Genomic DNA, 15,990 nt, shown 5'->3' with positions numbered 1-15,990 from the left:
CAGCTTCATCTTATCTTTCCCATTCTTATTTTACTTTTGTTTTCATCCTAATTTACTTACTTTTATTTTCATACCATATGTACTTATGTAGGTAGTTTAAACACTTTTGGGGAAGAAAGAAGATTAAAAAGATTCTAAGACAGAATCTTGGCAGCATTCAAGACTGAAGAATGTGAAGGATTATAAGTTAAGAAGCTCTTGGGTTGAATAAAATTTAATTCTCTGAATTAAGATATTTAGGGAACACTACGTACAGTTAAGGTAACTTCATTTTAAGAGTTCTTTTGAAAAAATAATTACAAGACTATATAGATTTATTGTGACTATACCAATAACCACAAAATAAATTACTAATTATTTAAAGATTTAACAACTTATTTAGGAGACTATTTTGCCTAGACAGAATGGCTTTCAAGTCATCTTTATAAATAGAGACTACAAATCTATACAGATTTTAAACATATGAATATTACATATTTCTACAATGGTGACAAACTTTATTTGACAGTCATATAAGCTTATAAGAGAGAGGTATTTTAAAGAACACACCGAACTAAAACTGTAAGAAGCATTATTCGCTTAAAGGCTAAATTGGACACTGAAACAAGATATACAGTTGTTCAAATTCATTTTGGAATGAGCATAGAATTTTAAAAATACACACCACAGCTAAAAGCAATCAACTACTACAAAGGATTTAAAATAAAAATACTTTTTCCTGGTCCCTAGAGGAATCCTGTCAACTTCTAAGTTTTTCTCTTAATCCTGAAATTTCCACACTGGAAAGGACCTCACAAATAATCTCATAAAACTCCTTTATTTTGTATCTAATGAAAAGAAAACAAAAGAAATTAAGACAATTTTGCTCAGAATCACACATTTAACTAACAGATCTAGTAATAAAATCTTTATCTCTTGACCTTTGAACTGACTTCTTTGAGTTAGAATAAATGATTATCTCATTTTTCTTTTTGAAATTGACATCATCCACTGAAGTTTCTTAATGTCCCCGTTCCCTGAGGCTGGCTGCAGTATGAAACAATCCCCCTAATTATACTTTGGTACTGTTCTCCAAAATGCAGGCATATATAAAAAAATTTGGTGTTTTTTAAAATCACTAACCACTAAAAGAAAATAGAAAAGGGATTAATAAAGAAGCACCTAATAAGAGATAGATACACAGTTGTGATATAAGTGACGATTCTGTAACTTTATGTCTAGTTCTTTGCTGCTGCTGCTAAGTCAGGTCAGTCGTGTCCAACTCTGTGTGACCCCATAGACGGCAGCCCACCAGGCTCGCCCGTTCCTGGGATTCTCCAGGCAAGAATACCGGAGTGGGTTGCCATTTCTTTCTCCAGTGCATGAAAGTGAAAAGTGAAAGTGAAATCGCTCAGTCGTGTCCGACTCTCAGCGACTCCATGGACCGCAGCCTACCAGGCTCCTGTCCTTGGGATTTTCCAGGCAAGAGAACTGGAGTGGGGTGCCATTGCCTTCTCCACTAGAAAATGTTTACTGCTGAGATCCCAAGGATTCAAGTATTTGTTTATCATTTGAACTCAAGAATCAACTTGGATACTGTAAATAAATGTGGTGAAGGGCATATAATGTGAAAACAATATGAAATTAAACAAAGGAAAAAGAAAAGGCACAGGATCTCAGGCTTTCTACTTTTAATGATACATTTTTTATTTCTGGATTTTCCCCAGTTCTGGTTGTTTCTTCCCCATTTTGGTTTTTGATCGTTATTTCTGAAGTGCTTGCGGCTCCCTCTTTGAACTTTAAATAAGAAAAGGGCATGGCTTCTGACTTGGGCTGTCATACTTGTCTATCGTACTTCCTGCGCATGTACTTTACCTCTCTGTGTCTCTTCCTCATTTGTGGACTTCCCTGGTGGCCCAGTGGTTAAGAATCTGCCTGCTAATGGAGGAGACCATGGCTTCAGTCCCTGGTCTGGGAAGATTTCACTTGCCGCAGGGCAACTAAGCCTGTGCCACAAGAACTGAGCCTGCACTCTGGAGTCTGCATGGCAACGCCTGAGCCCGTGTGTTAGAACTACGGAAGCCTGGGTGCCCCGGAGCCCCTGAAAGGAACCCCTGCTCACCACAACTACAGAAAGCCTGCGTATAGCAAAGACACAGCACAGCCAAAAGTAAAAAAATTTTTTTAAAAATTTCTTATTTGTAAAGAAATTCCAACCTCACCACTCACATGATTGGTGTGAGAATCCCGAGAGAATGTACTAGAAAATAACTGTTAATTATAAACATGAAGGCCCATTAATACGAACCCTTTCAGCTTCTCTTCGAGGCGTTTTAGTTCTGCAGCTCTAGATTCTGCTTCCTCTTCCAGTTGCTTAAGCAGGTTTTCAGCTTGTTCCTCCTTTTGCTGTAATTTATCCAGCTCATCCAGGGCTTGCTTTAATTCTTCCTCAAAGAGAGTTCTCTCTCTTATCATTTCTTCTTGAAAAGAACATAGCTTCTGCTGAAGACCAGAAGATAATTCCTGCATATAAATAGAAAGCGAGCAAAATAATCTGAAAAGTTTTGACAATTTAATAAATAATTAAATTTAATAATCTGTGAGATTTTACTAAGGACAAAAGAGAAGTACAAGTAATGAAGTATGGACACTAAACTCGAGAGCTTCTGAGAAACTAGAGATTCATATTCATTCTGTCATGGATTATATCCTACCCTTTGTTAAGATTGGGGTAAATATTATTTCAGTCTTTTTCCTATGCAACACACACTTCTTAGACAACTAAAATTATATTCTACAACTGGCTTTTATCATATATTTTTTCTCATATGATACTATATAAAGAGTATTATGATTTCAATGTTATATAGAAATATTTTAAAGTTATATAAGTAAATAAGAATAAATAAAGACAAGTAAATCACCATTGCAAAAAAAATTCTAACATTACAAATAAAGGAAAAATTGCCTTTGACTACTCCCCATTCCAATCTTAGTTTTCCCACTTCAGAGATAACCACTAAATTTTGCATTATAAGCCTTATGGTCTTTTTCTATATACCTACATTCTTTTAAAACATAAATTAAATATACTGTGCATAAAAAGGTCATTTAAAATATCATAAAAATAGTTGTTGAGGTCTTTTCAAGTCAGTATATACAGATCTACCTAATTCCTTTGTCACTGCAGATTGCCCAACAATATATTTCACATTAGTTCACATGAGTACTTGCTTGCTTGACTAATTGTCACCAATATATCATATTACCAAATGTTTTAACTTGTGTCAATCTTGGAAGTGGAAAAAAACACCAAAACATTTCTTTAATTATTATGACAAGTACAGCATCTTCTCATTTTACAAGCTATCTGAATTTCTCCTGCTAAGAATTATCTGTTTCCATCCTAAACCCATTAAAAAAACTTTTTTGTTTAATTAAAAAAAATTTTTTGGCAGCATTGAGAGCCACACAAGATCTCCATTCCCTGACCAGGGATCAAGAGTGTGACCCCTGCAGTAGGAGCTTGGAGTCTTAACCACTGGATCACCAGGATTATTATTATCATTTTTAATGAACTTCCTGTGTTTCTCATTGGTATGTAAAATGTTCTTTACGTAATCTGGATTTCAAAAAGTCACATTCTGTTTTTTGTCTAGTTAAGACACTCTTTTACCACAGAACTGTAAATGCTTATGTAGTTATCTAACACAAGAATGTGCTGAAAAAAAAATTAAAACAATTTCCCTATATTGTTTCAACTGTTGCTTAAATTTTTCAAATCATGAGTAACTTGGTGACATCAGTTAAATATGCAGCAAAGACATGATTACTTCCTCAGAATAAGATTCTAAAAGCAGGATTGCTGGACCAAAGGATATATACAATTTAAAGGTTTTCTGATACACAGGGAAACATATGACATAAAAGAAGCACTAGGCTTTTTTAATATTGTAAACTACCTTCTCTTGTTGCAGAAGTGAATCCATTTGCAATACTTTTTGGTGTAGCTCTTCATGTTCTTGTTTTTCAAGAATAGACCTCTGTTTTAAGCTTTGTATCTCAGAATTTAGATTTTCATCCCGTTCTCTGTTCCTATTGATGAGGTCTTCTAGAAAAGGAAAAATATTAACAATGCTGTAGTTAGATACTAATATTACCTTTGAAAAACCCAGATTCCCATGGTGGTTCAGAGCGTAAAGAATTTGCCCACAATGCGGGAGACCCAGGTTCAATCCCTGGGTTGGGAAGATCCCCTGAAGGGAATGGCAATGCACTCAAATATTCTTGCTTAGAGAATTCCATGCACAGAGGAGACTGATGAGCTATAGTCCACGGGTGGGTCAGAGAGAGTCAGACATGACTGAGTAACTAACACACACACACACACACACACACACATACACACACACACACGTCAAGTACTTCCAAAGAGGGAAAAAAAATTCTGAAGTTCCTGTTATTACTACATATAAAACAGTACATATGTTATATAAGAAAATCCTCAAACCTCGCTCTATGTATCTACCAATTTAAATGGCCACCCAATGAGGTCAATTGCATATATTTCAATCAAGACAGCAATATATTAAAATAAACAGATAAAAAATTTCATAAAAGATAAAAATTCCCATGCATAGAACAAAATTTTCATTGTTGTTTATGTAATTATTTAAGAAGTTGCTATAACATATCAGTACTTTTAAAAACTATCATAGGTAGTACTTATCTAAAGAAAATAGTACTAAAAGCAGTAGAATACCTTTTTCTTCTTCAAGCACCTGGCATTTAGCATTCAAGTCCTCTACTTGTTTAGACAATATAGCAATATTTTCCTCAAGAGACTGCTTAAGGCTTAAAACTTCATGATTCTTCTCTTTCAGATTTTCTTCTAACTGGGCAATATCTACCTTGTATTTTTCCACTTGATCTGATGCACAACTGCATTAAAACAAATTATGTTGAAGAGCACATCTATTTAAGTAGAGGAAACATTAAATGAAAAGAGATGAAAATTATGTATTCATTACACTTCAATAAACAAAGTCCCAAAACTACTCTTCATATTACCTTATTTCTTCAATGTATTCTAAGAGCTTTTCTGTTTCAGATTTTTCATCAATCTTTTCTTTCTCTATTGAAACACTAAAAAAAAAAAAAAAAGCATACATTAATATACACAATAATCATACTTACTCTGTACCAGAGATGCTTACTCTGTACCAGATTCTGTTCTCTCAGGCAGGCTGACTCTAGGTTCTAAACTCCTAACCACTAATATGTGTGACCTCTCACGTTGACAATTTATGCAAGTAGGAGGTTCAAGTTTTTTTTTTTAAGTGATAAAGCTTTCCAAATATATTCTGACAAAAGAATTATGATAATGATAGTTTGTATTTGGTTATAGATCTGTAACACTCTGAGTGTATTATCACTTTTCCTGTAGCTTTCTTAGAATTCCCACCCACCACACATACAAAATAGAATTTTGTGTGCTTTTAAAGCCTTTCTTCCAGGCTGCCTTTTATTCAGTTACTTATTGAGAAAGGGGCAAGGGACTTTGGTAGATATCTTATGAGAGCATGCATATGGTCAACAAGCACATAAAAAGATGTTTGACATTAATAGCAACAAATTAAAAACATAGATGATATACTACTTTACATCCACTAGAAAGGCTGAAATCAAACAGGTTGACAACATCAGGTATCAGTGTGTATATGACTGTCAAGTCGATTCAGTCGTGTCTGACTCTGCAACCCTATGGACTACAGCCCACCAGGCTCCTCTGTCCATGGGATTCTCCAGGCAAGAATACTGGAGTGGATTGCTGTGCCTGCCTCCAGGACAAATATCGGTGAGGATATGTAATGAATGGAACCATCATGCATTATGAAGTGGGAGTGTAAAATTGTATAAACGCTTTGAGCTTTTTTTTTTTTCACTTTGAGCTTTTAAAAAAGCATTACATGGGGACTTCCCTGGTGATCCAGTGGCTAAGACTCCATGCTCCCAATAAAGAAGGCCCAGGTTAGATCCCACAGGCCACAACTAAAGACCCCGCATGCTGCAACTAAGACATGGCACAGCCAAATAAATAAACAAACAACATAAAAAACATTATATGTACACAACACTATGACCCTGAAATTCCACTCCTAGATATTTACTCAGAGAAACAAAAACCTATGTCTACAAAAAGGCATATATAGTAGTCTTATTGACAATAGTCAAAAATTGGAAACCCAAGTATTGATCAATAGGAGAGTAATGAACAAATGGAGGTATATTTGTACAGTGGAACACTACTCTGAAATGAAAGAAACATATAATACACACAACAATACGGATGAATCTCAACTCTGCACTTTCAATGCAAAGCTCATGGGTTTGAGACCTGGTCAGGGAACTAAGAGCCTGCAAGGCGAGCAGCATGTCCAGGAAAGAAAAAAGTCACATATACACATGTATGCATGCATGTGACGATAAATGCCCCCCAAAAGTCAAATTATGATGCTGGAAGTCAGAAAGTGGTTGTAGGGGTGGGGGGGGGGAATTGTGGGGAGGAACAGGGAGCAGGAAGGAGCACGAGGGGACTTTCTGAGGGAACGACGGTGTTCTCTATCTTGTTTGGGTGGTGGTTACATAGGGGCACACAATTGTCAAGTCACTAAAATGAATCCTTACGATCTGTGTATGTTATTGTATGCAAATTACAGTTGAGTAATTTGCATAAATTACTAAAAGAAATCTAGGATTGTAAATTAATCATAGCTTCCTGTATTAATGCTTCTCAGTTTCGGTCTCATTACAACCGCCATAAGATTATGTGCCTTTCCTCAACACTGATACAGAAGATGTACGAACATAATACATTCATATTTCTTTTCAGCCTAAAATGTTAGGGAACAATTAGGGTTCAGCTGTTACTTAGGAAGAGAAATAGGGCAAGTGGAGGCAGGCAATGAGATGAGTATGGAGTAATAACTAGCCAAGAAAGTCAAATACAAAACTGGTTACACAATGTAACCTCTTTTTCTTTTAGTCACTCACAGTTTCCCTTCAAGTTGTACTATTTTCTCCTGAGACTCCAAGAGGTTCTTCTGGGTGAGCTGCAGCTTCACCTCCATGCCTTCTTGTTTAGCCACCATGCTCTACACAACAGAAATATCTGTTTTAGGAAACCAGAACTTGTTCAGATCCCCAGTTCCAGCAAACTTACCTAAGGTATTACTCACCCTCATCTTGGTTTCTCTTTTGTTTCTCAGTTTCATCAACTCAAGGCTTAGAATTCTCAAATTCTTCTGGTTATTATCTTCAGAAAACTGAGTATAGCAAACACATAAAAAATTGAGAAATATTTTCTACTACAGTTGTGTAAAAATCACTTAAGTATTGATTATTCTATCTATTATAGGGACTACTATTTGCTTACAACATACTTTGGTAGAGAAAAGTATCCTTAACCCACAGTGGGATTACCGGCTTTATACTATTTCTATTCTTGTCCCTCCTTTTTCCTTCATGTGACTTTCTGGTCTACTTTTGAAATCAGCTTCAGTGATAATTTATCTGTATATGCTGGGAAGCCTACTGTGTGGCTCTAAAACAAGATTTTTGCAGAGCTTTGCCTGTAAAAATTGGTTAATTCAAGTGTGTTTGCTTAACAAAATGCATTTGCATTGTCTGGTCTACTTTGAAATATGCAGGCTATAGGGTCCATCACAGGCCTAATAAATGATAATCTCCCTAAGTGAGCCTCAGGAATCTGCTGTCTTGCCCATGTTTAATTCTTATGCATCCCTACTTCCTTTGTAAGCAAAGAGCCCAGCACATTACAGGCCCTGAATAATTGATTCTTATTAAGCTGAACGGTGATTTACAGCTTCCTTCCACTTCTATAAAAAGCAGGATGACCATAGATCCTTTAAGATCTATTAGTTTATTAATATTGATAAACACAATTTATCTACTGAGCATATTTAGTCCACACATTTATTCATTTTCTACTGCATTCCCAAAGAGATTTAAGACAGAGGCCTGCTAACATGCTATTATTTATTGCAGAGAAAGATCTTTAAAGATACTTCTAGATGTAAATTCTGCAACGTTATTAGTGGTCTTACTAATTGGGAGTGACTTTGAAGGAGGGTGAGAAAATGTCAGATGTTAAAACAAAAAGTAAACGATTGTTTATATCCTCTTATGTGCCAGGCACCATAATAAGCAAGATGCAATAATAATTCCTATTGGGAGTGGCTTAATATTTAAAGTACATTTATTGAAGTTAAATGACTAAACTAGACCTAAAATTCCCAAACAGCTCTATGAGGAAAAAAACATAATTGTTTTTTATTCAATTGTAAAGATTATGAGGTTCGAATACCTTAGATTTTAGGAGCTCATTAGTCCTGGTTAATTCAAGAAGCTGTTTTTCCAGTGAAGCATTACTTGCAGACAGAGATGTTTTTTCCCTGACGGCAGCGTTTAGCTTGGCTTCCATCTTCTCCAACTCAGCTTCCAGATCCTGGATCCTCCTGTCCTGAGCCCCACGCTCCTGCACAAGAATGCGGATCTGGACAGGAACAAGGAGATGAAATGAATACCTCACGTATTCCTGCCAATACAGTTACTAGAAGCTGTCCTGTGCTGTGCGTGGTCACTCAGCTGTGCACAACTCTTTGTGACCCCGGGGACAGTAGCCCGCCAGGCTCCTCTGTCCATGGGGATTCTCCAGGCAAGAATACTAGAGGGAGTCTCCATGCTCTCCTCCAGTACTCCGTGCTAATGATAATCAAAACATTAAAATTCTAGAAAAACCTCTGATTGTGATATGATGTTCTTCAATAGTCTTAGCTGTTTGAGCAATCATATTTACTTTATGACACATCTTGAAAATCTGTAAGCATTTTAAGAACAGAAAATTCAAATTGCCATAAACTTCTAGGTGTAATTGTACTGTTTATTTACTTTTAAGGCATTGCTACCTATAAAAGTTCTTCCTTTCTCTAGTTCTAATTATAGGAATTCAAATTACAGCTTAAAATGCTAAATACCTTTATTTCTGGGAAAACAGAACAGGGCTTCTGGGTAGGGTGTGGTAGGCATTAGCAAGCCATCATACCTGATGACTAATGGGTAAAAACCAAAACCAAAATAAAAAACACATATTTGTCAATAGGAAATGTGGAAGCCAGAAGATAATGAAATGTTTAAAATGTATAGGAAAGTCTGCCAATATAAAATTCTATTCCCAATGAAAACAGCCTTTAAATATGAAGGTGATATACAGACATTTTTCAGAGGGAAAAAACAAAAAAGAGCTGAGAATATTTGTCAACAGTAGAACTGCACAACAAGAAATATTAAAGGAAATTCTTCAGGTTGAAGGAAATGATCTCAGATGTTTATAAAATATGTACTTAAATATAAGGACTGATAGACTGACAATAAAGGGAATAGAAAAGGTTTGGCATGTAAATATTAGATAAATGAAAGCTGGCATGGCTATGTTAATATTATACAAAGCAGACTTAAGGCAAACATTATTACTAGTAACAAAGAAATTTTATGGTTAAAAGGTGATTTCAAGAGAAGACAATCTTAAATTTTTCATGCACAACAAAGTAATATTGTAACAAACATACAAAGTCAAAACTGACAGAATTAAAAAGATTAATCCACAGAGCTGGAAGTCTAAAAATACCTTTCTCATAACTAATAAACACCCAAAAATATCAGTACAAATAATAGATTTGAAGAAAACTATTAAATGATTTGAACTAATTGATGTATATAGACCACTACAACCAACAAGTGCATTTACATTCTTTTCTAGCGCACATAAAACATTTACCACAATATACTTCATGGCTTCCCTGATAGCTCAGTTGGTAAAGAGTCCGCCTGCAATGCGGGAGACCCCAGTTTGATTCCTGAGTCAGGAAGATCCTATGGAGAAGGGATAGTCTACCCACTCCAGTATTCCTGGGTTTCCCTTGTGGCTCAGCTGGTAAAGAATCCGCCTGCAATGCGGGAGACCTAGGTTTGATCCCTGGGTTGGGAAAATCCCCTGGAGAAGGGAAAGGCTACCCACTCCAGTATTCGGGCCTAGAGAATTCCATGGATTGTAAAGTCCATGGGGTCGCAAACAGTCGGACACTTTCACTTCACTTCAAAATAGACTTTGTGCTTGGTATAAAAGTATCAAGAAATCACAGCTATATTAAGTCACATGAAAAGCATTCTCTACTCCTACTGGCTTTGTATTCAAACTTATCTCAGTATTCTAAGCCAATAATACTTAACTAAAACTACATCAAACACCACTTACATATATGGCTGTGAACTAGATGCCAGGAACTGAACGAGATTTAAGATTCCCAACTGTAAGATTCTTTATTCTTACATTACTGGTTTACAATCAATGTTCATAGCATAGTACTACAAAGCAGAAAAAAGAACATTTAAGACTATCTACATCACACTTTTTTCAGTTAAAGAAGTATAAAGAAGGGTTTGTAAACTCAAATGCCTACATGACCAAGTAGACAATATAAGAGAGCCAGGTGAGGACCGACAGCAAATGCGACGTCTAAAGAAGGCAACCCAGGTAGATGCAACCTATTACTTTTAGAATGGATACGCAACAATGTCCTATTGTATAGCACAGGGAACTGTATCATCTCCTGGGATAAACCACAATGGAAAAGAATATTAAAAAAAAAAAATGTAAAAAAAAGAACGCTTATATGTGTAAAACTGAGGCACTTTGCTGTACCGCAGAGATTTGCACAACATTGGTTAAGTCAATTACATGTTATTTAAAAAATATAATTAAAAAAAAAAAAGAAGGCGACCCTGCACAAGCCTAGTAGATTGCTGCCCTGGAGGGGAACACAGAAATTGTCCTGTCAGATCTTCTTATTCTGCAACAGTAGTCAGAAATCTGAGTTTGTTTTCCATGAAATTTTACTTTTAAATTAAATATTGATATTCAATTCAAATTAGTCAAACAAATAACAAATACTTGGGGGGGGGGCGTTAAACAATATACAGCAGTATTTGTAAAAAATTCTTACTAAAAGATTAAGTAACTGATACAAATGATTAGTTCTAACTCTGGAACTGCCACTCCCTCATCAGCTATCTCCAGAGGCACTTAGTTATTAGATCTCTAAGTATTTACCCCTACATCACAGGCATGTGTCCTCAATAAAATGATAGCTAATGTTATTAAAATAGATAAAAAAAAGGATCAGAGAAACAAGGGCAGAGATTTTCAAAGTTTTCTTGACATATTCCTGGCCTAAGCCAACAGTTAACTGTAATCAATGGAAAGTTTTAATATGTCTACCAGAAAGAGTTGGTCAGTAGTGGAAATGTAGAAAAAAGACTGCCAGAAAAGCAAAGCTGGCCGTGACCTGCCTGGCCCTGCTTACAGAAGTGAACAGGTTTTTTATAAATAGCTGAAGTGAAGCTGCTCTATAGCAGAGAGTTCAGCTCAGTGCTCTGTGATGACCTAGAGAGGTGGGATGGGAGGGAACCTCAAGAGGGAGGAGACATGTGTTTACATATAGCTGATTCACTGTTGTACAGAAGAAATTAACACAACATTGCAAAGCAATGATACTCATCCATACACACACACACACACACACACACACATATACATTTAAAAAAAAAAGCAAGCAGGTTTTTTAGGTTAGTTTTACTCAAAAAAAATTTCCTCTATGGTGGAAATGCACTATTCAGTGTGGTAGCCACTCTCCACAAGTGCCTACTGAGCAGGTAAAGTGCAACTACTGGAACTGAATTCTTAATTTTATTTAAATAGTCACATGTGGTGAATGGCTACCCTATCAGGCAGTACACATGCAGTTGGTCATTTTATCCTTGAGGAAGGATATCCCTTAGTGCAGAGATGCATTAAGTTAGCACAACTCTACTGCAATTCAACTAACCTTCTAGGATTTCATGCTCACCAAGCAATTCTCTAGGTAGTTATTGTCTTAACACAGAGATTAGCATGTAGGAATAGTGTATGCTATGAGGAAAGGTAAATATTTGATCCACATACAAACTAAAATATTGAGTTTTATTTATCAGTTTTTCATGACATAGATGATCTTATATGTCTCCCTTAGTATGCTAACTGTATTGACAGTTAGCTACATTGACAATCAAGGTCTACAATGTGGTATCCAAGCCAAGGGTTGGTTACCCTGTGGGTACCAGTCTGGACGGTACATATGTTTCACTATCTGACTCCTCAAACAGCAACAGAATCCTTGTCTCTTGACTCTATGTTTTTCAGTAACTTAAAAGTATTGCTCACCTCTTTTTCCAACATCTTCAAATCTTTATCATTCTTCTGAGATTCCTTCTATTTAAAAATCAAAGAACAGTGACAATCAACTTTAAGTGCCACAAATACCATAGCCAATTTTGATCTTTAGTTATCAGGAAAGATTAAGCATTCCAAAAGATTAATTTCTATTTTAAACATTTCGTTAAGTCTAGTAAATATTTTGTAGGTGATTTATCTAGCCAATGAAGGAAAAGTTTCTTCAAATCTTAAAATATTTCAGGTGTGAATGTTTTTAGCCTAACAGATTAGACTTTTGCTAACAAGTTCAGTGAAAATAACAGATCTTCTTTTCTAATGTTAAATAATACATTTTGAGTATTTAATTATACTGTCTCAGAAGAAAAAAAGACTCTTAAAAAGAGATATCAACTTAAATCTAGATCCCAAATACAAAAAATAGTACAAATGCAAAGACATGAAGAAAAACTGAAATAGTACAAACTGATTCTAATCTACTCATTGCCTTTATTCTCAGTAAGATGTGTTTTTAACATTTTATTTTTACATTCACCAGTTTTTGTGAGATAATGGCCAAAACCAGAATATCTATCTTATCCATCTACAGATGGAAGAAAAGTCATAAACATCTTGAACAAAATGTATTTTATATATTTCTAATGTGGCAGATGGCCTGTCACATGTTTAATTTTCCACCTGATGACATTTTCTAGGAAGATCAAGAAAACGAAGGCCTATTATATAGGAGTTTTACACAAACTTGTATGTAATTTAGTTTTGGTTTGTGAATTCTATAATTAATTTAAAATTTCAGAACTGTTTCTCCAAGAAATTCAAGTCAAGAAATTTACATCAATTTCCAAGAAAAGGATCTTTATATCAGTACTGCCCATAAAGATATAATGCAAGCCGTGCATATATTTTCAAATTTTCTGATAGCCATATTTAAAAAGTAAAAATTTTAATAATACATTTCACTTTACCCAAAATATCAAAAGTATATATTTCAACATGTCATTAGTATAAAATTATTAGCAAGATATTTTATATTTTTGGTACTAAGTCTTCAAAATTTGCTGTATATTTTATACTTATATTATTGTTTAGGGGCTAAGTAGTGTCCTTAGGTAGTCTTTTGTGATTCCATGAACTGTAGCCCGCCAGGCTCCTCTGTCCATGGGATTTCTCAGGAAAGAATACTGGTGTGGGCTGCATTTCCTTCTCCAGGGGATCTTCCCGATCCAGGCATCAAATCCGTGTCTCCTGCATTGGTAGGTGGATTCTTTACCACTGAGCCACTAGGAAAGCCCGTTTTAAACTTATAGTACATCTCAATTCAACTGCTAAATTTTCAATAGAAATATCTAACTATATTTATTTATTTTAAAAATATTTTATTTGGCTGTGCCAAGTCTTAGTCGTGGCATGCAGGGTCTTTAGTGGTGGCTAATTTTATTATTATTCAATTTTAATTAATTGTGTAGTTAGAAACTGATACTTGATTCTTTTGATATTTCTAATATCTAACTATATTTAGACTTCACAAAACACAGAGATGAAAAAGTAGATTCACATATCCAAGTTATTCCAAAAACACTTAAGAATTACAACAAGTGAACTGAGTATCAGTTTTTAATGACACATTAATTAAAATTAAATAATGCTAAAAATCTAATTTTTCAAGTGCTGAGTAGCTACATGTGGCTTATCACTTTCATACTGGACAACCACAGGTTTTTTTTTTTTTTTTTTTTAAGTAGAATAAGAGATTTAGGTAACTTTTGAATGAATGAACAAGAATAAGCTTAACTTGAGCTTTGATTTTCTAACCAAAGAGCTTGGGAACTCTTTCCCAGCTCTGAATCTTTTGCACATTAAAATACCAAGTTGTACAACTCCTTAAGAAAGTACAACTTGCTTTATGAACTAACGGAAACAGTAATAGTACACTCCTGCACAGGTCCTAACATAAAGATATTAAGGATTAATCTCCTCCCATTCCGTGACAGTTTCTGAGTGGCAAACCCCTCGTAGACATTAGAATGGCTTTTTCTTTTCCTTCATCAATATTTACCCTTCCCTTACTTTGTAAAGTCAAATGATGATAACTCAAAAAATCAAAGCGTTACGTAATTTTTAAGGGCTCACTGGTATTATAAAGCTTATCTATCTATAGAAATGACTGAGAAGTGGAGACCACTTTGTAATTCTGAACTAAGGATACATTTAAACACAATATATTTGGTAATGACATAGGCTGATAGGTAAAACTAGAGTTCCAATGATAATGTTTTACTTATTTACAGACTTTTTGATTACCTTAATTTATAAACTGAACTCATTCTAGTCAAATACAATACCTTTCAGAAACGTTTTTATGATACAGTTGATAAACCATAGACTATAAGGGCACCTCACCTTTAATCCTGAAGTCTTGACTTTTCTTGTTGAAACAGGCAAGGTAGTATCTTTGTCAACGTTAAGATTTTGCTGTGATTCTGCTGTAAAATAAATTGTACAGATTATGTTTGGTGCTTATACATTTGAAGCACAGACAAAATACCCATTCCCAAATCCCTTATAGCAACTATTAGTGAAGCAATATAAAATTATTCTTTTCTTGATTGTACATTTTCAAGTAATTAGTTGCACAAATGCCACATTTCTTTACATATTTTAACACTTTCTTGATTTTCCTAATATTCCCTCTAATATTCTCCAAGATAGGATTAATGTAATCACCAAAAGGAAAACTACATGTCTATGTGAATGTCTTACTTAACTTTTCTGGTTATATGACAGTGTAATGATGAAAGTGTTATTCAGAAGTTGACCCTTTTGTAAATCTATCAATTAAAAAAACTTAAATATAGTTGTAGCTTCACAATTTTAGAAATGTTATAACATCTTTAAATTTAAATAATGTTATCCTTAACTTCAAAATTTATAAGATCATATAACTAGTATTCTATTTTGGGATCCATTACCTTTTTGCTTTTTAAATCTTTGTGACTTCTGAAAGGATACTGGTCCTTTCAATACTTCTGAAGTTTTAACATCATAAGCACCTGGGGATGGTGCACATCCTAGAAGAAAAATAAAACATTAAAATCTCATTTGATGTGACTTACATGTTAACATGTTTTACAAACATCATATGGTATCATTTATATGTGGAATCTAAAAATTAACACAAATGAATCCATATGCAAAGCAGAAACAGATTCACAGAAATAAAAAAAAAACTTATGATTACAAAAGGGTAGGAGGGAGAGGGATAAATTATAAGTATGGGACTAATACATACAAACCACTAGACATAAAACAGATAAACAACAAGGATTTACTGTACAGCACAGGGAATTATATTCACTATCTTATAATAACTTATAATAGAAAATAATTCAGAAAAAAATAATTGAGTCACTTCTCTGTACACGTAAAATTAACACAGTATTGTAAATCAACAATACTTAAATTAAAAAAAGTAATAGTAAAGTGAGTAACGTAAATGTAAAAATACCATTAATAAATTTCTTCTTTTCTAATTAAAAAAATGACATAAACTTAACATATTCACAAAACAGAAACAGATTTCAAAAACAAACATGTACCAAAGGGGAAATGTGGAGAGGAGGGATAAATTAGAAGTTTGGGATTAACATACCCATACTACTATATGT

The 15,990-nt window shown here is 34.5% G+C and overlaps 1 protein-coding gene across 4 annotated transcripts in view; it reads right to left on the bottom strand.

The window, feature by feature from the left end:
- HMMR (hyaluronan mediated motility receptor) overlaps positions 1-15,990 on the bottom strand; it is a 38,442-nt gene that overhangs the window by 19,852 nt on the left and 2,600 nt on the right. Inside the window, exons 2-11 of one of the 4 annotated variants that reach the window (XM_065919039.1) lie at positions 15,295-15,393; positions 14,726-14,808; positions 12,317-12,364; positions 8,366-8,554; positions 7,218-7,304; positions 7,033-7,133; positions 5,050-5,124; positions 4,742-4,920; positions 3,942-4,090; positions 2,288-2,502 (exon numbers count right to left, since the gene is read on the bottom strand). In XM_065919039.1, coding sequence (XP_065775111.1) covers positions 2,288-2,502; positions 3,942-4,090; positions 4,742-4,920; positions 5,050-5,124; positions 7,033-7,133; positions 7,218-7,304; positions 8,366-8,554; positions 12,317-12,364; positions 14,726-14,808; positions 15,295-15,393 — 1,225 coding nt within the window. The remainder of the gene's footprint in view (positions 1-2,287; positions 2,503-3,941; positions 4,091-4,741; positions 4,921-5,049; positions 5,125-7,032; positions 7,134-7,217; positions 7,305-8,365; positions 8,555-12,316; positions 12,365-14,725; positions 14,809-15,294; positions 15,394-15,990) is intronic. The other 3 variants (XM_065919041.1, XM_065919042.1, XM_065919043.1) reach the window with 3 other exon arrangements.

Source organism: Muntiacus reevesi, chromosome 1 (assembly GCF_963930625.1).
Source record: "Muntiacus reevesi chromosome 1, mMunRee1.1, whole genome shotgun sequence".
NCBI lineage: Eukaryota > Metazoa > Chordata > Mammalia > Artiodactyla > Cervidae > Muntiacus > Muntiacus reevesi.
The sequence above is the reverse complement of the archived record's forward strand: the minus strand, read 5'-3'. Positions and strand labels throughout refer to the sequence as shown.